Source organism: Vicugna pacos, chromosome 7 (assembly GCF_048564905.1).
Source record: "Vicugna pacos chromosome 7, VicPac4, whole genome shotgun sequence".
NCBI classification, from domain to species: Eukaryota; Metazoa; Chordata; class Mammalia; order Artiodactyla; family Camelidae; genus Vicugna; species Vicugna pacos.
The window spans coordinates 25,822,187-25,845,774 of NC_132993.1; the positions used below are offsets into that span (position 1 = coordinate 25,822,187).

The 23,588-nt window shown below is 36.6% G+C and overlaps 1 protein-coding gene across 3 annotated transcripts in view; it reads right to left on the reverse strand.

Annotated features, from left to right (window-relative positions):
* The window catches only part of PTPRZ1 (protein tyrosine phosphatase receptor type Z1), a 162,776-nt gene that overhangs the window by 87,072 nt on the left and 52,116 nt on the right, over positions 1–23,588 (reverse strand). For all 3 annotated transcript variants that reach the window (XM_031674223.2, XM_031674222.2, XM_072964593.1), the window contains exon 2: positions 21,909–21,974. In XM_031674223.2, coding sequence (XP_031530083.1) covers positions 21,909–21,974 — 66 coding nt within the window. The remainder of the gene's footprint in view (positions 1–21,908; positions 21,975–23,588) is intronic.

A 23,588-nucleotide genomic window follows, 5' to 3' on the forward strand; every position in this document is an offset into this window, starting at 1 on the left:
TCATCAGGATTTTAATGAACTGTCACCTTTTTATCCTGAAAAAGCAACTGGCACAGCTATTTAAAATTTAGAGTGATCCTCAGTCTTACTTTAATACAAAGAACAACCCCCTGAACACTTAACTGACAGGATCTACGGGAATGTTTGAAATCAGTGACAAACATCACCTTCACTGAGATTTCCACTGTACACTTTATCTTACAGGGTCCTTAAATTTCCATGGAGAACAGATATAAATGATCCCCACCTAACACAGAAGGGCTCCTTTTATCTCTGAGGCAGCCACAATCAAAAACATGAGTTCGCATAAAATGACATAAAAATTTTAGCCTGATGATTCCATACATGAGAAAATTTAGTCTTCACCTTATTCTCAATAAAACACTGCTCTCATCAATCTAGAGAATAATTTAATGGCAGCAGATTCCTTAAACATGTATATTATTGAAAAATAATATTATGTGACATCAGTGATCATTTTGATTGCTCTTTATAACAGAATAAAACCAGAAGATAATGTTCCTTAAACTAATAATAGAAAGGACTAGAATTAAAAAAAAAAAAAGGCCAAAGAATTCAAGGCCTAGTAGTCCTTTGCATAAATCTGCCTTTTCTCAGGCATGCTATTATATCATGGTCCTTCCAAACCAGAGAAATATTCTATAGACAGACACTCATATAGATATTACTCAAGGGAAATGATAAAATTTATTTCTTCACGAGCAGTTTGAAATAAACAGTCCAATGAGAGCTAACAGAACCTGTGAAATAGAAAAGAAATAGATGATGAAAAATTACTACCCAGATTAAAAGCCTGAAACGAGAAAAATAAAAAGTATCCAAGGGATAATTAAACCAAACTTCTTTCTAAAGTTAGCAAATTTAATGCTTGGTTTAAAAACTCTTAAAGTTGATTCATGAATTATAATGAATTGTTTTAATGTGGCAATAAACAGCTTGTGAGAACCACAAAGTCTACTGCTGTGTCTCTAGCCTTTTTGTTTTCTGAATCTCCACTTATTTTTTAATTAGTTTCAAGTCAGGAAATTCCTGTAAATAGACAAGTTTGGACACTGGCACATTAATTTTTTTCCCTAATATATTTCTTAGTGATGATGTTTGAATATAAGAGTTTTTGAATGTAAGTAATTCCAGTAAACGACAATCCATTAATCAGATAAAACGAGCTGGTAATCAATTTACATCGCAAAGAGATTTATTGCCAACAGTCCACGAAACTAGCAAGGGCCCTTACTCTTTAAGTATATACATAAAAAGGCTGAAGGCTTTAAACTAAGATGTTATGAGTCACTGTCAAGGGACTATCAATCTCAAATAAAGAGAAAAAGATTAAAATTGTCATGTAAGTCAACTATATTTGATTTTTAATAAATTGATTCTTCAAGGCTTTATCTTTCATGCAAAATAAAGCTACACTTGCATGGATTCAAATGCATCTTAACTTGTGTCTACCTTGTGTCCAGCTCAGTGGAAGATTCTGTCACACTCTTCAGTAACTATAGATATAAATAGATTCTCTTTTTGGATTGGCAAGTTCCCTGCCCTTGCACGACTAAACAAAGATGGTGCGACGGGAAGCTGGGGCAAAGGAAGTGAAGCAGGAGGAGAAGGGGAGCCCTTTTAGAAGTGACCGAAATTCTAAGGGGGGCTTAGGGCTCCCACAGGCAGCAGAACTTGAGGGGGTGAAGAGGAAAGATGAGCTTGTGAGTCAACACAAACTAGATCTTTGAAAAGCTGGGAGGCCCCAGCTGACATCTGTTTTGGACATTTTCAACTAATTAATACTGAAGAATGGCCGAAATTAAGAAGAAGGTAAAAGTCAACAACACATGTGCAGAAAAGCAAATCCCTCTGTTTGCTCTGGTTCAGTTAATGTGGTATCCATGCCTTCACAGAGACCATTAGCAAATAAGAAACACTATTTCTATAAGGCGTTCCAGATGATTAAATTAGGAAAATGCATTAAATAAGTCACTCTTTGTCACTGTCTCAAAAGAAACTTTAAAAAGTCATGTTAATCATACAAGAAGTATTGCAAACAAAGTGCTTTTTTTTATTCATTGGTATACAGCTGAGGTGATAATCACCTCAACTCCAAGAAGCCACTGGTGTCCTTTGTTCAAGAAATGTAGACTAGATAGACAAGATTATACTGTATAGCACAGGGAAATATATACAAGATCTTGTGGTAGCTCACAGCAAAAAAAAAAATGTGTGGCAATGAATATATGTATGTTCAGTATAACTGAAAAGTTGTGCTCTACACTGGAATTTGACACAGCATTGTAAAATGACTATTACTCAACAAAAAAAATGTTAAAAAAATATAAACCTCCTTATGGCCTTAAAAAAGAAAGAAATCTATGTAAAATGCTGGGAGTTTAAAGAAGCTGACCCTAGACTATATCTCTATAACGGATGACAAACTGGCTTAGCAATTGTTATTGTCAGCAAATTCACTGTGATTCTATTTGGTACGTCTCTAGAACACCAAATGGAGAAAACATTCCAGATCTAAGATCTAATTCCATAATCACTCATCATGTCTTGCGTGAATCACTTGGATTTTATAACCTTCTAAGTCAAAAATATGTCTTATGAATGAGTCTTCTGATTTTATGTTCAAAGAGCACATGTCTATGACCTTGATGGGTACTTGGAAAGTGAAAGCTGGCCACAAACAGGTTATGTTTCTAAATTCAGCTTTGACTTCCTGATCCTATTCTCTGGACCAGTAGGAATCTGCTACTGATTGTCTCAGTTAGTTTTTTTTTTTTTTTTGTAACACTTCTAGATCTGAAAACACAAATATAAACTTTTTCTTTGGTAGTCTAGGGTCTAGAAGGAAAAGACATATGGATAAACAAATCAATGCAATGAGAAGTAATTTAATAAAGACATGTTTACATGATCAATTCCCTCGGGTGACAGGCTTAGTTTTGAAAAGGAGATGATGTTGACTGTAGAAAGCTGAGTATATGTCACTAAGACAGGATTACTCCTACTTTCTAGCCTGACTCAGAGACCCAGGTCCTTTGAAACTAGAGAAGACAGTGGGGTTTTGATACTTGACTGCAACCCTCGTCTGGGTTTTTTCTTTTTTTTTTTTCTTCACCTATATCTGGCATCAGGGTTCTATGCCATGCTCTGTCAAGTCTGACTCTCCTGGCTTCTGGTTATAACTTGTCCATCACAGAATCTCAGGAATGGGAAAATCCACCCTAGTCAATTATCCCATCATTTCTTGAATTCTCTATACAACACTCTTAAGAATAGGTTTTTCTGCCTAAGCTTAAACATTTCTGATGTTAGAGTATCTTTATCTCCCCCAGCATAGCTTATTCCAATTTTGGATTTTTTTTCAATGTTAGACAGTCATTTCCTCTAATTAAGTTCCTCTCCAAAAGTAACTTCTCTCCAAATGGTAGCTATCTGGGGCCATATAAAATGTTCAGTTATTTTTCTACATAATGACCCTGTAAAAACACGAATACTGACACTGTCATCTCCTGAGCCTTAACTTTTTCATGATAGATTCGCACCTGCTTCACATATATCAAGACACTTTACCAACTAGGGGGCCTTCTTCCAAATACTCTCCAATTTGTCTATATTCTTTGTAAAGCTTGGCATCGAGAGGAGGGCAATGAAATATGGAAATATTCGATGAGTTTTCTAAGCTATAAAAGATAACTGAATCTTTAGCATAGTAATAATAATAATAACAACAGTAGTTTACATTTGTATGGTGCTTCCTTTGGGAAAGAGCATGGCATAATGTTGAAAGAATGGGTTCTGAAGTCAGACTTTCTGGGTGAAAATTGTGTCCCCCTCCCCACTAATCAGATGACTAATGTTATAGGTAGGTCTCTTCACCTCTCTGGTCCTCAGGATTACCATTTAAATGTATGGATCATAATAGGCTGAGCCTTGTAGAATAAAGTACTAGGAGGCTTCAATGAGCTAGTACAGGGAAAGTCATCAGCCCGGTGGTTGACACAAAATAACGGGCTATGTACCCTCTCCATTTTACCACACTTCACTTTCTCTTTCTCCATCACAATCACTTTTTTTGCCTCAGTGCCTTTGCACTCACCATGCACTTGCTTGAAACACTGACCCCCCTTCAATGACTATTTCCTTCATATTTCAGCTGAACTGTCCCCCTCTTGGAGAGGCGACCCCACCACTTCTGCTAAGCTACTGTCTTTTACATCACTGTGTTTATCCTTTTGACAATAATTCTCACATGCTGCCATTATCTTGTTTAGTTGTTTGTTTTTCTTTCCCTAATAGAATGGAAGCTTAATCAGAGCAGGTACCTTACCTGCTCTGTCAACTGTTACACTTACAGAGACTAATACTGAATGAATAAATTGATGTGTATCACCTATAATTATTCTTGTTATTGTATTTATTAGCATTCATCATGTCTCTTAGTTCTCAAGAGTGCTCTCTGAAGCAGGCAGATCATATTTTTAGAATAACTAAAATGCAGAGCAAAATGTATTTCACAAATGTAAGGGGAAATACGGCCACTGAAATGAATAAATCCGCTAAAACTCTCCCAACATTTCTAAGCGACTGCAGAGAATTCGGTTCAATGGAGCATGAAACTCCATTTCATGTGCCCCAGTTTGTCACATTAGGAAATTTCAATATGCGTGTTAAAAGGAAACACTTACTTAGAACCCAGAATGATAATGTTACCATAGCAGATCTATTTAATTTAGTCTGGATTTGGCCTCACAAACAAAATTCTAATAGAGACTAAGGAACAGAATCTTAAAGAGTTACAAAACAAATTCTCACTGCAACATCTTGCTTTCATTTATTTCAGTTAGAATTCCCGGCAGACTTTGAATAAAGGGAAGCGCATGTGAAACGATGTATTTCTGAGACCCCTTTGTTATTTTCTAATCTAAATCATTTCTATACAAAAATCATTAAAATGTAGAATTACTGACTGAATTATCTTTGTTTTCCAATTAAAACTAGAGGTAATTAATAGTTGAAACTAGTGTAACTGAATTTCTGCTCTGCTAGGTAGATGTTTGTGGGTTCTGTGATATTATCTTTCCCTTTTTTTCTGTTAAACAATTAAAATTTGTATGTATTTTCAATGTGAGTAGCAACATATACAACTACACAGTAAAACAGTAAAAGATTTCCTTTTAGTCTTCCTCACCTTCTATTTCTCTTTTATTTTTCTATTAAAGTATAGTTGATTTACAATGTTGTGTTAATTTCTGGTGTACAGCATAGTGATTCATCCATACATATATGTATATATATATATTCCTTTTCATATTCTTTTTCATTATAGGCTATTACAAAGTATTGAACATACTTCCCTGTGCTACACAGTAGGACCTTGTTATTTTCTATTCCTCTTTTATAAGGTAAGTCCTGTTAAATAGTGGGTGTATACAGTTATCCCCTAGTATCCCTGGGGGATTGATTCCAGGATCACTTTGGATACTGAAATTGATGAACGCTCAAGTTCCTTATGCAAAATGGTGTAATATTTGCACATAACCTACACACATCCTCCCATACATTTTAAATCATATTTAGATTACTTATGACACCTAATATAATACAAATGAAATGTAAATAGTTGTATATGTAATGTAAATGCTATGCAAATAGTTGCCAAATTCAAGTTTTGTACTTTGGAACTTTCTGGAAAATTTTTTTCTGAGTATTTTCAGTCCATGATTGGTTGAATCCAACGTTTCTACCTAATGTTCTCTTTGTATCAATAGGTCTCTGATTCCCCGTGTGAGGCTATCACCTTGAGCTAATACACTTTGCCCTGGAAAGTCCCCCTTTTGGCTGACCATTCCATTGGCACATGGATTTATTTCGCTTGGCCTTACCTAATGGCTTGAAGACTGAAATACTTGGGAAAGAATGAAATGAAAGGGAAATGAAGGGAGGAGGAAGAAGAGAAGAAGAGCCCCAGTCCTTTGTCTCTTCATTTACATTTGTATGTATGTGCATTTATCTGTAATTTTGTTTCTTCTTTTTTTCTACCTAAACAAGAATCATATTACATACTTTGATTTGTTTGCTTGTTGTCTCTATACAGTGTCTTGGAGATCACTCAACGTCAATATATCTAACTCTGCCACAATTACAGAAGTGGCTGCATGGTATTCCACAGCATGGTTATACTATTGCCTACTTTTACACACACACACACACACACACACACACACACGTAGTTATTCACTACAGGCTATAAGGTTGATTTCCAATTTTGCTTATTACAACCAAAGTTTCAATTAGCATCTTTGTATACCTTTATTTTAATCTCACTATAGAAATCACATCCTATTAAAACAGAGTGACAAACTTTAGAGAAACTATAATGCAGTAATAACTTCTTTCACTTATGGCTTCTAGAAAGCTGTTGAAGTGTGACATAACAAGCAAAATGTTCAACGTTCTCTGATGAAAATAAAACTATTCTTTTATCATGCATGGTGGGTGGGATGCAAAACTTTTAATGAATGAAGGAGATGTCACAATCAGGGAATGGTCCCTACTGAATTCTATTCTGAAGGTACTTGACTATGCTTAATGATAAGAATTTGACCAAAATGACATACGGCTTCTTCCAAACTTTTGAGAAAGTGACCCAGTCACAAAATCTAACATTCTTCTCAGGATTCTGGGAAAGTTGTCCTCACCCTAGGAGGGATATCCGATGGTTGATAAGGGACAGAGGATTTCTTCTGCCTGCACTGGACATGGACTGAGATGTTACTATGCTTGACATACTGTCACCAGGGTGTGGATGAAGGGAGGTCCAGAATGCAAAGGAGGAGTAGCTATGGCTGGTTGTAGGTATTAACTTGAAGTAGGTGTGATCAGCAGTTTTTCAGGCGTTCCTAACACTGACCAAGTCATTACTAGGCATGGCTCACTTGGGACTTTTCATATAACCTGGAGGTATATTATGAATCCTGCCAAGCCAACAGGCAAAACTGAAATTAAAAAATTTCGTTTTCAAAACTTTCAATGTTAAAAATTTATCTGAAAATAATATTTACTTAAAATAAGACAATGGCTTGGCCTTACAAACTTGGTAGTTGTTTATTTCCTTGTCAGTTTAGTCCCTATAATTTTGGAAAATCTCCAGAGGATAACAGATTAAAATGACTGTACTCAATATTCATGAATGGGATGGCATCCTTATGCAGCAGAATTTAACAGGTCACTCTGAGTCATTTCCTTTACCTACAGATGTCTGTGTTCTGCTGACAGATAATAGGACTCAATTAAAATGAGCTGAATGAATGAATAAGTGAATGAAGTGATTATTGAAGAAGTTAAGGCTCTCCCATCCACTGTAAGATTTTTAAACGTTTTCTGTTAGAATAATAAGATCTGAGAGAAGCTTTTTTTTTTCTCAGTTTCTAAAGACAACTATTAAAATTTTCAGAAATATTCCGTAGGGTGAGAGACGAAATTCCAAGAAAACTGCAGCTCACTGATGGAAAATACAATTTGTATATGTAGAAGTAAAATAACTTACTGTGGAGTTGACATTAGAGACTTGAAAAGTGACAATTACATGAGTTACTTAACTCCAAACAGCTACTGAAAAAAGGAATAACAAATTTTACTAAAAAACCCCCAAATATTTCAATTCCACTTTTAAAATTATGAAGGTAGCACTAAATTACATTACACAACAGCCCCCAAAATTTAGGAGGACATTTTTATTAACAGCATACTTTAGGAGGACTACAAGACTGGAATCTGGAAACTGAAAAGAAAAAAGAACAGGAAAAGAATCTAGAAACTATAATATTTTGATATCATCAGAACCCAGGATCTTTTAGAACCAGGTCAATAAAAAATGATTTTTAAAAGGTTACGAAAAAGAACTTTCCTTGGAAATTGCTAGAAATAAACGTGTCTAGAGTAATACAAGATAATGGTAGCTTACAGTCAGACTCACTAGTGAGGGATTCCCACTGTACCCACCCAGACCAGGCACTTCTCTGTGGGGAAAGATGTCCCTGTCTAGATGAACAAATTAATAGAGATTGTGTGAACAACTGTTCAAAAGCTTAACTTCTCCTTTTACTGACCCAGGTAGCAGCTTTTGAAAATAAAATTTACAATGTTATTATGTATTATGCAGAAGCAACAATAATATTCTTTCATGTCAATGTACCACATCCAGACAGCTAAAGCACTTTCGTGTGTATAAACAGGCACATATATGTTTCTCTTTTTCACTCTGACATTCATTCGTTCCCCAAATTAAGACAATACAAGCAGAGACTGATCTAGATTCTGGAAACTGCAAGATGAGGTTCCCCAGAGCAAAAGCAGCAGGACCAGGGAGAAGTGCTAGGTGTTAAATTTACAGCCTCCCTCTCAAGATTTACTGAATCAGAAATTCTTGAAGTCAGGCCCAGCAATCCTGTTTTAGTGAGATTTACTTAGTAATATTTAGGTAACTCTGATGCACACTAAAGTTTGGGAGCCACCAGTTTATTTAGACCATAAGCTATCAATATTTAATGCTCATGTTAAGCTGTACCATTGTAATTGCCCCTTTGGCAATTTCATTTTCAAAAAAGGAGCAAAATGTAAAAGGTTAGGAACCATCCAACTAAGAAAATGGAATTCACTACTAATCCAGTATTTTATAATTTTTTAATGTTATTTAAATATGAAGTACTTCCATATAGTCACAAAAAGTTATTTTTAGTTGATATCATTTCACATACTGCGAAAAAATAACACTAAACAACTGTCTATTGTAATTTACCATGATTCTTAATACTATTAAACAGATAATAAATAATTTATCAGTGATAACTTGGAGCATACAATCCTCCTAAGATATGTGAATTTCAACACGTTTTGTAATCTGCTGTAATACAGTCCAAATATGGTGAAAAACTTGCATCTATCTGTTTGGCAGAGTTTAATACTTATCTGACCAACAGCTGTTTGCCGCTTAATTGCTTAACATTAGAAAACTGGATGGCGGTGAGACTATTCAATGCCAAATATTAATTAGGATCAAATAAATATGGTTCCTTAGATCTCTGCGGTATCTAATCTATATAAACGTCTTGCAGTGATAACTCAGAAATGATTAAACAGAGGTCAGATGCATTAGAGGAATTTGCATCATATGGCCAAACGTAATTTTCTAACTCAATTTATTTTTTAAAATGTTGATGGCATAAAAAAATGTCAGTGGGACTTGGACTTATTTAAATCAAGCCTTCTTTCTTGTGCTTCAGTATAAAAAAGCAATCTCAATCTCCATAAATGAAAGGAGTAGAATAGCTATTATAGTTTACCGAACCATATACATTTGGAGGGTAGAAATCCTAATTAAAAGTCACAGAACCTTCTCCTCAAATCTACTCTGAAGCCACAGAAACCTACCACAGAACTGGCTTCCCTCACTATCGCCACAGAAATTAAAGACGTGATTATTCTGCTAAAAAGAAACAATAGAGGCTGCTCTCTAAAGATAAAGCGTTCTCCTTTCAAAAGAGAACGAACTCTTTCATGTCAATAGAGGCTCACTTAGAAAATGGTGAACCGGGATGGGGAATCCTTTGGTCTGCAGGTCAGCAACACTGTCGATCAACCTGCAGGAGAATCTGAGCTCCAGCAGTGGGTGACTGCTCTGAAGCATATCCTGAGGGCTCATCAAGGCTGGAGGTGACCTGCCTAATGGTTCTGACTTTCTTAAAAAACTATACTTTCTGGTAAATGATGTAGAAAATGTGACTGAGCTGGCAGTGATTCAGACGATCAACTATGAGAAACGGATTCTCACTGAGCTGGGCTAATGACCCCGATTGCGAAACGAATGCAGGGTGAGGACACTGAACCACAGCAGAGAAGAAAATCAAGTTGTGTGATGACACTTTAGGTGCCCTCAGTGCAATCCTGGCTGGACTGAGTCCAGGTGAAATGCAAATGTATAATGACATGCCCAACTTTCTAAGAGATTACTAGCCCTTTCCACATAAATGACAATTTATCACCTACTATTTAAGGGCACAGATGATTGATAAAGTTATTTCCAACCTTACTGATCTGTAGAGAAGTTCACCTGCTACGATCAAGCAGGAAGAGACCCAGACACAGGCCTTTCAGCTACATAAACCATCAAACTGTTACATGAAGTGAGGAAATACAAAAGAGCAGACTTCCTGTGACTCACAACAACTTGTTAATCACACATAGCATATTAATTTAAATTAATTTATAGTATATTAATTAGACCTTTAGCCCCACCTTTCTCCAGCTCAATTATAAAACAAATACATGTTTAGTGTAGACAAGCTGGAAGATACGGACAAGCAGAGATGAAAATAAAATATACCCACAGTTCCACTTTTCAGAAGTGACTGCACTTAACACATTCCTTAAAAAGGACACACATATAAAGCAAAAAGGACCATATCAAACACAATGGCTTTGGAAACAGCATTTTTTATATCTACCTGAGAATTTAAAGATCTAACAGCTTTATGTTATTACCGATATCGCTGAAACAAGACTCAGATGTGGCCACAAAGGGTCTCAGGAGGCGTGCTGGCAGTCAAGACCCAGGTTCAAGGTCCTTGACTCCTGCTCAATTTATGACCCTGGGCAACTGACTTCATGTCTCTCTTTGGCCATTTGTAAAATGAAAACCCTAGCACCTCTCAGCTTTATTCACTCATGTCATGAATACCTGCTGGGCTCATCCTGTGTGCCCCACTCTGGGAGAGGAAGGCTGAAGAAAACACGGCTCTGTGTCATCTGCCACAAGGAGCGGGGAGGGCCCAGGGACACGGGTGGAAGTGAGGGGTCTGCCCTGGCCTGGAAGGCTTTCCATCTTACAGCAGGTGCAGGGGTGTGGTATTCAGGCCAAACAGTGAAGAACAACCAGAATCAGAGACACTTGCTTTTGAAAAAGCTGGTTCAGCAGGAGGCAGAGGGAAAGATGACTGTGGGGGACAGAACAGGATAGGTGGGCTGGAGCAAATCACGAAAGTCAGTCCAGGCCACAATACAGAGTCCATTTTTCATTTTGCAGGTGATGGGGAGCAACCGAAGGGTTTAAAAAAGCAGAGTAACATAACCCTATCTGTACTTTGGAAAGAGAACAGTGTGAGGGATGTAAACCCGGTATTAAGCAAGTCCCAAGTATTACAGAAAACGGATCTGCCTCGAAGCCTTTTATTGAGCACTTTATATGTACCAGGTACTATTCAAAGTGCGATGAATATACTGACTCACTTTTCATTGCTGCACCTTTCGAGGTAGGTACAGTTCTTAGGTCTTTTTACAGATGAGGAAACAAAGGAGCCAGAGCCTATGGAACCCATTTGGAAGCCAAGCAGTTAGATAGTCTGACCGCAGATCTTGACCCTTATCAGACGAAACAGCAAAGGAACCCCCACTATAACCAGCTTCCTTAGAGCATGGCCAGGTCCATCACCTTTATCTCACCTTGTGCTCCCTGTGATGCCATGAGACATTGGTGGTCAGTCTGTTCTCCTTGAAACCCCCTCTCATTTGGATTCTGTAAAACCCTCCCTCCTCCCCCTACCTTCCTCACATCCTTCTCTTTGGTCTCTTTTACTAGTTCCACTTCCTTTGGTTTATTGAGTAAAGCATTGATGAAAAATCATGCCTAACGTCCCTTAATGCAAATTAGTCAGTGACTAAAATCTTAAGTCATCGCCAGTTAAAATATAGCGTAAATTTTACTATCCAGGATTTTGGATAGGATAAAGGAGAGCAGTTAAGCCAGAATTAATTCACGGGGCCCTAAGAATGTTCTCGTCACATTCCTAGTTTTCAGTCCAGGGAACACTGGAGCGGCTGGGGCACATCAGTTTCAGTCTCACCTGCAGGTTAGCATGGCTGCTCCCTTTGCCTGGAACAATCTCTCACCCATACTGGCTTAGTCAGCCCCTACTTATGCTTTATCTCAGTCTAAAGCCCCTTTCTCTCCGGGGCGTCCCCCGAATCCCTTAACCTATGTAGGGGCTGCAGACCTGTCACCACAGTCTACCACTGGGGCATTTGTTCCATTTTGCAGTCACTGTTGTTGAAGGATGGTTTCCATCCTTCACTGGCTCCCCAGTACCCAGCACAGTGTCTGGCTCCTGTCATCCACCCAGTGTATTAGTTAATTACATTAATCTCTCAAAACTTTCCATTTTCCTTTGAGGAGGAGTAGACAACACCCAGGTAGGAGGCACGTCAGGGAAGTGATAAGAAATCAACTCCTTCACAGTCTAACACAGATTAACTGCACCCAAGACCTTCTCAAGGACACACGGGACACCACTGGCGTGGATGCAGCTCATCTTCAGGAATGAACCTTTGGAGCTTTGGAAAAGAAAAACTCTTGTTATTTATGAAAAAAAGTGCAACAAATAGCTCTTACTTCCTAGAGATGCTCATGAAATATGGAAGGGACCACACGTGACAAAGCCATATTAGCCTCTCGCAGTTTAGAAATAGTCTAGTTTGGCACGTGCCAAGTTTTGAATGTGCTTTGACGCTGATTCTGGGTGGCTCTGCTATTATTTCAACTTCCAGGTGGCAAAGAGCTACAAAATACAGCTTTTTCTGTTTTCCAGTTCATTAATATGTATAGCTGTTTTCTAAAAATTCCAAAAATATATATATTTATATATAAATTTATTTAAATTTTATATATTTAATATATTTATTGGTAAACATTTATAAATACAATATGTATTTATATATTATGCTTATGAATATTTTTATATTCGTAAGCATAAACAAATTTATATATTTATATATAAATAAATCTATATGATTTTTCTTAGATGAATGAATATTATTTTTATAATGAGAAATAAATGAAGTAATTTCCATTTTGCAGGAAAACATATACCAGATCGTTACTCTTGATACTCAACAAGATAATGGCTCAGATCTCTACACTTCATAGATTTTGTCATTGGGAGTGAAATGATCAGAAAGGCATCTATAGTCTTATCACACTCAGTCTCCCCAGCCTGGCTATGGTCTCCTCTTTCTCCATTTGTCACCAAAACTTTTTCTGTTAAATTACAGAGCCAAATGGCACCTTCTAAGGGAAAAAGTTTAGCCCATGTGGACAAGAATCTGACTTTAAGTCCAAGGCTGCTGTTCCTTCCTAGATCATCAACCCCTCCCCTGGCCACGAGCATTTGCTTGGCTGGATTGGGTGCTTGCACTTCGGCTGGGCTGCTCTGTGCGTCTGCCTGGGAACCCCCAGGTCTTCCTCTTCTCATTTCGAGCTCTTGGAGAAGGAGACCACAGTGGAGTTGCTTGGGCTCTTTGTTTCCAGGACGTGCGTGGAGGCAGGAGGGTGAGGGAGGCTCGCAGTGGGGAGTGGCCATGTAAACAACCGGGAGCATCGCAGTCCCACCGATGCCAGGCTCCACTCGGCACTCAGCCTTTGCTGCCAGGTCTCTTCCTCAGTCACAGCAATCATCTCCCAGGGGCTCCCCACTGCCTCTCTCGGTCCTGGCTTCCATCAGGCCCACCTCCTTAGGTTGTCTGAACCCAACTCTAAATAGGTTTTGAATTCTCTTCCCTCCAATGGAATCCTAGGCTTATATAGTTTGAGGAAGGAATCTGGGCAGCTGTTATGTGTCCCAGAACGTCCTGTGAGAGTGAAGAAGCTCCCTGCACAGTCTACGACAGTTTGGAGGCTGGTTTGCCAGAGGTCATAAAGAACCTGTAAGTTCCTCTGCACTCCAGCCAGAGAAAGTTCTAGCGCAGGCCCAGGCAGGGGGCCTCTCACCTGAACCAAACCTACTACATGGTTAAAACAGAGACCTGGATAGGTAACAGGATGGAGGGAGAGCCACACAGACACATATAGACCTCCAATGGATAAAGGGGAAAAAAATCAGTCCGAAGCATGCCTGAATATTTTTCAAAATAATTTTTGTAATTCAGTGCTGCACTTAATAAGAAATCTTTCTGAATACAAGAAATGAACCATTTACATAATTTTCATCTTTTTGCCCTTTGAAAGTCATTGGTTTAAAGAGTCAGAATTACCACACAGAAAACAGGAAACTAAATTAGCCTTGCGTTCAGGCTTTACTGATTCATAAAACAAGAAGTTGACGTTGGTCAACTCAAACAACTGCAGTGGTATTTTGCCTAAGAATTGAAAACATTTAAATGACTCTTACGTGATAACAGAAACTGTGGCCTGATTTAGGTGTTTTTTATTAACCATGTAATATTCGCTCTCCCTCTTTTTTTCTGAAAGGTGTATTCTATGAACCAGGACACTTCAGAGTAAAGAACACAGAGGGTGAGATAAAGGAGGTCCAGAAAAGGAGGAGAGAATAGTGAACCCGCACACGAAGCCCAGACGTCTGAGCAAAGACAGAAGGAGAAGCAGCCAGGCGTTCTCATCTTGAGCTGCCAAGGGACCTGTCCCGTCCATTCAAGACTCCACGAAACATCGGGTCAGCAGGAGTGGTTATGAGGCTGCACTACCGAATCTATGCAATTTTAACCTTACTCGTGGGGGAATACTCACTAGTGTATCATTTTACTCTTAGATAAATTTAGCAAGGATAAGTAAATTATAACACCATTCTGCAGCCACACCTTCATAATTTTTTTTCAATGCTAGACTGAAGTGATAGTTGCAGACAAATAAATTCTGAGTTTTGGATTATGTGAACTGCACCCTATGCAGCTTCTACAGTGAGGCGTGCTCTACTCATCACACTGAGCACAGGAAAAGTTTGTTCAGTCATAAACCTTAGCTAAACTTTGAAAAATGTACAGGTGATAGGAAATATCCATCTATAGTATGCAGGTAAGAAATCAACTCCTTCTAATCCTCTTGTGAGATTATCAGATACACCCAGACTTGTTCAATCTGTTTGGGCTCAGGATAAGACAAATTGATAATCACTTGGATTTGTAGTGTGATTGCTCAAAGAGATTTCTTGCAACAATGTGAAACCTTGATTTGATTCATGCACAACTAAGTAGGGAGTTATTAAAAACTATTTAGTGGTAAGAAAACTAAAATACAGAGCAGCCTGGTCAGTCTGCCTGTTAGTGATGACCAGAAAGCCTGACTTTACGGGTCCTGATTAGCTGTCTGTGACGTCCTCTCACCGAGGCTCAGCCAAGCAGAGACCTACGCTCTGAGTGGTGAACATGCAAAACTATGGTTCTTATCCAACTATCTTGCCTCTCTTAGCTAAAAGTAATATGAGTAAGTTGAAAACCTTTTGTTTCAATATTTTTGGACTGTGCTAATCAAAAATTAGCACACTGTAAATAGCACAGAGTAAGTGGGGAGAGTTTCCTGCCTCCTGTGGCCTGGCCCTCCACAGTCCCATTCCTCAGGGGTAACCACTGCCTACAGGTTGGTGTGTATCTTTTCAGGCCTCTCTTTTATAAAATATAAATATAAATGTATAGTATTTCACAAAAATGAGATAATTCTACACACGGAGTTCTGGAACTTGCCTTTTCACTCTTAAGTTGGAAATGAGAAGTGAGCAGTCCGCTTAAGATAAGGAGTAACGAATCAAAGAGGGAAATAAAAGACGTTAAAAAATTTTCAGATTCTAGATGTTAAGAGAGGTCTGGATGAGCCAGAAATCAGTCATTGTCCTACGGAGATCCAAATTTTCTTGCCGAGTTACCTTTGCTCTTCTTTCTCCTAGGTGAAGAGAAGTAAAACTATGGAACCTATGTCCAAAAATAAGTGCCAAACATCAAACCACACAACGCACAACCTCATATTAGGGCTCTTTTGTTTTCCATAAGTAGTATCTTCCAGTCTATATACTTGTTGGAAATACTACTTAGACAGGGGATTCTATTTTAAGGAAACAGAATCAATTCAGCATTCAGAGCCTCCCTCCTTCTGAGGTTTTCAGGCAAGCGTCTAACAGTGACTCCCGTGTGGCCCTTCTTACTGGTATCCTGTGCAACCCTTTTCACTAAACATTTAAAGGTGTCTGGGTTTAAGAACACTTGAGAATATATCAATACAAAATTTTCCATTTCAAGTTGCCTTAAAGTATTGCGAAAAAGAAACAACAGAATATTTTTTAACATCCAGGAAAGGAAGATTACATTTCAATAGTGACTCCTTCTAAGAACGGAGCGGTGAAGGTCCCTTCACCTCTGATGATCTTATCATTGCTTGAAGATGCTAAGGTCTAACAAATCAAACCAAAAGAAGATTTTAATCCCATGGGATCATCGTGAGCTATGTGTTCCTGATATATATATATATATACACACAAAAAAAGACCAAATGACTTATTTTTATTGAATTATCTTTGCTCAGGCATTATTATAGAAAATTTAAGGTTAATAGAAGGAAGAAAACTCATTTTCTGAAACCCTTAGATGAAATGAAGTTCCTGAGGAAAGGACTAAGTTTTGGTGCTGACATTCCCAGATTTACAATTCACTCATTGCAGACTGACAAACAAGCTTTGCTTACCTTCCTGTAATAGCTTTAAAAATGGGACTGTTGCCTATACTTACCAACCCTGTCATTTCTCAGCGTAATTATAGCAATACATCCAGAATAAAAAAGTTGTTTATAACCTATGTAAAAACACACAACTGAAAGAGTAATACCTTCTCCTGTTTTTTCACCCTCGATTTCTCCACCCATCTGGTAGCCAGCAGGGATTTTTATTGTTTCTTCACATATTACATATGTGTCATCTTTCTTAAACAACCTTAAACAATCTTTCTTAAACAACATCTTTCTCAACAACCTTAGCTTAAGAGATTCCATTTAAATCATGTTTGACATGCCATATGATGTTTTTAAAGGGCTTACAGTGAAGCAGTGAGCTCTCTTACAGATGGATGTTATGATGTTCCTAGTGATTTTTATTAGCAGAACGCTATGTATACAAACATTCAAGGGCAAAGTCTTTCCTTCTGAGATTGCAGCTAACCTGACAAATAGTTCAAAGAGCTAAGCTCTTATGAATGAAACTAGGACTAAGCGTGGTCAAAACCAATTTACTTCAGCCATTCATCCATTATTTAGATTTAAGAATCTTAAAACTAATTTATCCTCAAATTTTATACAGTTAACACATATACTTTTTCACTTTCTAGATGTAATAACAAGCATAGAAACTGAAAATACTACCAACCTTTAATTTCTTGTATTAAAAATAAAAAGAGATAACGTACTTAAGAGTGAGTAATCCACATTTAAAAATCTCAGCTTTGGTGTGATTTGCTTGGGAGCGATACAGTCATTTGGATACAGGCTTCATTTGTTTTCTTTTATGACAAACTAGGAATTCAGACAAAGTAATCGATCCGTACTCAGTTTGAGCTAAGCAGTTATAAAATGTCCTCATCTGAAACTCTTTCTAGTCTCTTCTTAGGACACTCGAATATTCTAGGAACAGATAATTTTCCAAACCAATGAGAGGTACCAATGTAAGCAGAGCAATCCATTCTTTAAAATTTTGGCAAGCTTCCACCCGCACCTCAAATCTGGAACATTCCGTTTTGGAACGCACCACCCCTCCTCCTACAGCAAATGACCCTTTTCAATGAGTCTATCCCTTTGATCACCAGCGTGTCTCTTTAAGGCGCAAAAGCCAACAGCTATTAAATTATGAACAGAATGATGCAACTTGCTTATAAAGCAAAACATTGCATTGTTTACGCATAGACTGGCCACTCTACCGGTGCCACATCTATATGCAGTTTGCCCGCTGAAAGGAAGAGCTCTGTGACTTCCCACCAAGATAACAAGATACACACAGTGGTATTTGCCAAACGCTACTGCTAAAATTGCTGTCTTTCCTGACCTGAGGACACATGCCCTCAGGGTTCTCAGGGATCTCAGGCTGCTAGAAACAGAATTACCAATCCACACCACGGCCCTTCCCTGGGGTGGTGAGACTGTAAAAACCACCCCACTCACCCAGCACCTAGTCTATAGGGCCTCCGTTTTCTGATGCTAGGATGAGAGAGAATAAAGGACGCATTAAAGTTTGTTTTTCATTTTACTCATACTTGGTAAATATCTGAGTTCTGCATTTAAAGGCTCACTGGCTAAAGGAAAATAACCTACTTTTAGTTCTACCTCTGAAACTAGGAAGTTTGTTGTTAACAAAACTAAACCAGGCTGATTTTTATTCTATGAATATCTTTATGTATCAAGTTTCCTACAACAACTACGTATTACTTTTTTTTAAGAAAATTATACTCATTATGCTATATATTAATCCCATGAATTACTCATTTTACAATTGTTAAATTTATAATGTTCAACCATATTACTTTTTTATCTAGAGCAAAAACTATCTAAAAAACAGCAGAGTGGTGAATTTTTAAAAGATGGCTTGTAATATTCTCAGTAATTACAAATAAAAATATAAATGTAACAGGCCAAAGCATGTAGAGCTTCAATACTCATGACAGATTCCTTAGAAAAAGTGTATCCTGGAAGTAGCATTCCTCAATCACTACTAGTGATATCTAAATAAATCTTTTAAAAATTTTTATTTAATTTAAATAATTCATTATTTATTTATATATTTAAATATTATAAAATTATTAATAATGCCCAGATGGTCACTGACATCAGCAGATATTTTTCAGGAGAACAAGGGGACTGTCCGTCATGATGCCATCTTCCATGTTAGGGATACACTCCAAGCATTCATAGTCTTTCATGCTTTTCTCATGCTTATCAGGGGATCAAAAATAAGCTTTTACAAAAACACTAGGATTTCTACTTTGGAGGAAATGAAAGACAAAATGGGTTATAGCTGTCAAATATAAAGTTACAAAGTATATAAATTTTTTTGAAAAGACAACAATACTTTATTACATTAGTTAATAAACTTACAACCAAATTTGTAATACACATAAAGACATACATGAAAATCTCAAGTTTCATATTAATGCATATATATTACTTTCTGTCTAAAGCCAACTTTTTCTCTGTAAAAATAAATGACACTTCTCTTTAAAGAATATTACAGGATGCCAAAAAAAAAAAAACTTAGGAAAAGCATTTTGGCCTTTATTGTAATCAAAGTAATTTTAGAGGAATTTCCTAAGTAATTTATTAAAAGTAACAGTATACCCGGGCCACATCATCAGAAATTGTATTTGAATACGCAAGACTCCCAAACGTTTCAGAAAATATGAAAAATTCAGAAATTGAAAAATATGCTAGCAATTATTTTGTATAAGATTTTTACCTTTTTCTTTACATTTGTTTTTGTATTTGTTCTTCTTTGACAATTGTTTTACTGTTAATATTACTTTAGCTCTATATTATTTTAATAAAGTCAGACCAAAGAATAATATTTTTCCTCTATGCTCAAATCCTTAAATACTTAAAAATATTTAAGAAAAATTTTTATTTATACTTTAAATACAATTTGAAGATACTTAAAAGGTTTCTTTACCTTTTGCTCAAACTAATTTAGTCTAAAATCTTTAGTTTATATGAGTTATGTATTTAATAGAGAAAAATTGGTCCAGGATCTAGGATCAAATCCATATTCAAGTAGAGTATAATACACACTTTTACTGAAAACACAAGTGAAATTGCTTAGGGTAAATAAATGGATTGTTCATTTTTTAATACTAGTTACTCATGTCCAACATTTTTATTCACTTAACTATTACCTTAGGTAGTATTTATTTACCATATGTAAATACCAAAACCCTAATCTAAACCCTGCTGCTTGGAGTAATTTGAGAAATTAAGTAATTGGCAAAAAGCAAATTAAAAATGAGATTTTAACTTTTTCCCAATCAAGTTGACCAGATTTTTTAAATTAATGTGAGTAAAAATGAGAGGAAATGGATAAATTAACATGATTATCTAAAATGTGACTGTATTTATTTGACCACATGTATCAATATTAAAAACATTAGGCACTTTGATCCAACAACTTTTTATTAAAATTCATTTTTTTCTGAAAATTATTTGCTCAAGTAAATTGAATTTGAGATGTTCATTACATTGGGTACATAATAGCAAAATATAAATAAGATTTTTAAAATAGAAATAATTTAAATAATTAAAAATGGTGTAAAGTTATGGAGAATCTTTGTTTTTCATATTTCTCAAGATTAAAAAATTTAAAATAGCAAGACAGAACTCCTTAGATATATAGGTCATAATTATAAATGGGTAAATTAAGGGCAAGTCTTGCTGTATAGTATCATACAGAACTATCACGTACCCATCTGCACAGTAATCCACAGGATAGATATGTCTTAATTTGTTCATTTTTTCCCCTGTTTTGATGGATAGCTTGATTATTTTCCATGTTCTAATTTAAAAAGGTGATACCAATAGCTAATAAAAATTAAAATCCTCACCAGCAATAATCAAATAGAACAAATCAAAACAAAATGTCATTTAAAAAAATATATCAAATTAGTGAAGATTTTCAAAGTGATAGTCATTAAGTCCTAGTTTGCTCAGGGGGGCAGTCACTTACTTATGCTATATGTATGTATATATATACTATCTGGAAAGTAATTCAAGCATGTGTATCAAGAATTTTTAAAGCATTTATTTTTTTCTACTCAGTTATTTCATATCAAAGATTATCTAATAAAAAGTGATAAAAATATAAAGGCATACTGTCTATTCATCTATTTATCACTGTTTAGAGTAGCTTGAATATCCAAATATAACAGATAATTAAAAATAAAACATTTATTCAGTGGACTATTTGGCAGACACTAAGTACCAGGATCAACAGGAATCATCACTGAAATAAGAAAATGCTCAAAAATAATTTACAGGATAAATTGGGTGCAAAACTACATAAAGATATATAAACATAATATAATAAAAACTGGCCTGAAAAGAAGATACCACATTTTCTAGGGGATATCCCTGGAGGGAGTAAAGAGTGATTTTTTACATTCTTCTTTGTGCTTGAATGTATTTTAAAATTTTTCTACGTTTAAAGTAAGAATAAAAAAATAAAGAAAATGAATGCCTCTCTACAAAATCCATCATGCTGCTGCCCTTTATCTATAAAATAAAGTCCAAACCGGCCAGACTCAAACTAAAGCCCTCCTAACTCACTTCCATCTTATCAACCCAACCTTATTTCTAACGAGTGCCCACCCAGCTCAACCACTCAGCTCTGACTCAGACAGCCATCAGGTATGTCACATTCCATCTAGATTCTGCCCAGCCTCGTCCAGTCAGGCCTAGAGCTTCTCTCCTTTCCTAAGGTTTCTGATCATGATTTCTGGGTGTAACTATTTTAAGCCAACTTCAGCTACTCCTGATGCTCTAAGCCAAGTCTGGTAATCGTACAAAATCATGTTAGACCCTGATTCCAATGAACTCAGCACAGTAATTCAGAAGGAAACCCCTTTTGAGAGCAAGAGTCCCGTCAATATTTGTTAAATGAATTAAAAAAAAAATCACAACTGTCATCATAAGAACAAGAGCAGTTAATGTTTATTGAGAATTTTCTGTTTATAAGGAGGCACCACGTCAACTCCATTTATCTCATTTAATGCTCAGAAAAACCCTACATTTCCCAGATGAAAAAACTGAGCCTCAATTAGGTTATGCATTTCTCCCAAGGAGATGTAGCTAGTGTGGACCTGAGAGTCACATCTAGCTCTGTCTGATGTCAATATACTCTACACTACCAATGTGTTAATGGAAAGTCACTAGAAATCATTTTGCACGTGGTATATTTTTAGTGATTAATCTAACTGCCTACCCAGGTAGCTAAGTTAAAATGATGTGCTGAGCTACAAAGTTTTCTTCTGCATATAAAAATACAAAAAAACAATAAAATTTGCTACTGAGTCTCATTACATAATAATATATTTACCTGTATAGGACCAGCCAATCTCTTCAACAAGTTTTCTCTGTTGTCTGTAGTATCCATGAGTCCAATCTATAACCAAGAAAAAACCAGTTAATCAATGTGTAGAAATATATACGTGTGCAAATTTAAAAAATACATAATATGCTCAAAGCATCCTTCATACCATAAGTGGGCCTCGATTAGTCTTTTCTACGTCACCTTCCCAATGGCTCCTCCCTACTCCAACCACCACCATTTTATACTTCACTGTCCCTGTTCTGGTACTCAGTGTAAATTTTAGGGGGGCACATTTTAAGATTACTAAAGTTCAGGCAGAGGCAAAGAAAATATTCTGTGTAAAACAGGAGCAACCTAGAGGGTTTCAGCCCAAAGAGAGGCTAAGGTCGGAAAGGACAAGCCTGCTCTATCTCCAAATTTTTCTTACTTTTCCCTAAGTTGAATGCTTGAAATCCTATTGATTAAAAAACACTTCTAAATTTACAGCCCACGTTTTATTTGTAACTGCTTCTAGGAGATGCAGAAGTTATGTTTTCAAAATTTATTTCCCTTACAATACAAAGCAAAATCAGCTGCCTTGAAGAAATGGAAATTTCAATATGTTTATGTTGGCTGAGAGGAAGGTTGCGTTAGACAGTGTAGGTGAATTTGTCTTTTGGAGGAACAGAGGCGCCTGAGGAAGGTAACACAGTGGGAAGCTTGGGGCATCGCAAAAGTAGTAGATACCTCATGACCTAGAGAGAGAGGCTCGAGATCATGAACGTGGGGGAAAGGGTATAAAAAGAATAAATGGATGGAAGGCAAAGTCTCACTCTGCACAATTCAGAACTGTGCCTGGAGTCACGCCTGCACCGCACATGTGGGGACGTCCTTATGACTCATCCTCCACCTTCCTGTGCCATAGTCTCTTTCTCCCAGACTGTGGGAGACCTCAGCTGCACTGTGGGTTCAAAGAAATCTCTGTGAGCTGGGCTTCGAACCTGATCAGTATTGACCAAACTGTTTCTGTAGAAAAAGCTACAAATAGCTAGTTTATAAATGAATTTGTGGAACATTACTTATTCATAAATTGGGGTTCCGTCAATACAGCTTTCATCTGAAGGCAAGGGTTTACTCACAGTATACTATACCATATCATACCATTCCACATATATATTATATATCATATATAGATAGATCTTTCTCATCTATTGGGAAGAGAGATTATTTCTTCTTTTTCTTTCTACACAGTTTTTTTTTTCCTTTACTGACAGCTCCCAATTTCAGGGAGACAGTTCTCTCAAGGACATTTCAGAAATTATTTTTCCCTCTTGCATGCTATATATAATCTGATTAGTATATGCTAAAATATTTTATAAAAACTAAAAAGCAGGCCAGCCACCAGAAATACCCATTCTGAATCCATAGATTATTCAAAACCAAAACCTACCTTGGAGAAAACAAACAAAAAAAATTGTTTTAAAAATATCACTACCCATAAATAGAGGTAAATATTCTATTGGCCAAGCAGCACATTTCAACAAATAACTGTTTTATATAACTGCTTTACTGAAATATGATTTACATATCTTACAATTCACCCGTCAAAGTGTACAACTTAACAGCATTTAGTATATTCAGAGTTGTGCAATCATCACTGCAAACAATTTGAGAACATCTTCATTATCTCAAAAAGAAACCCCATAC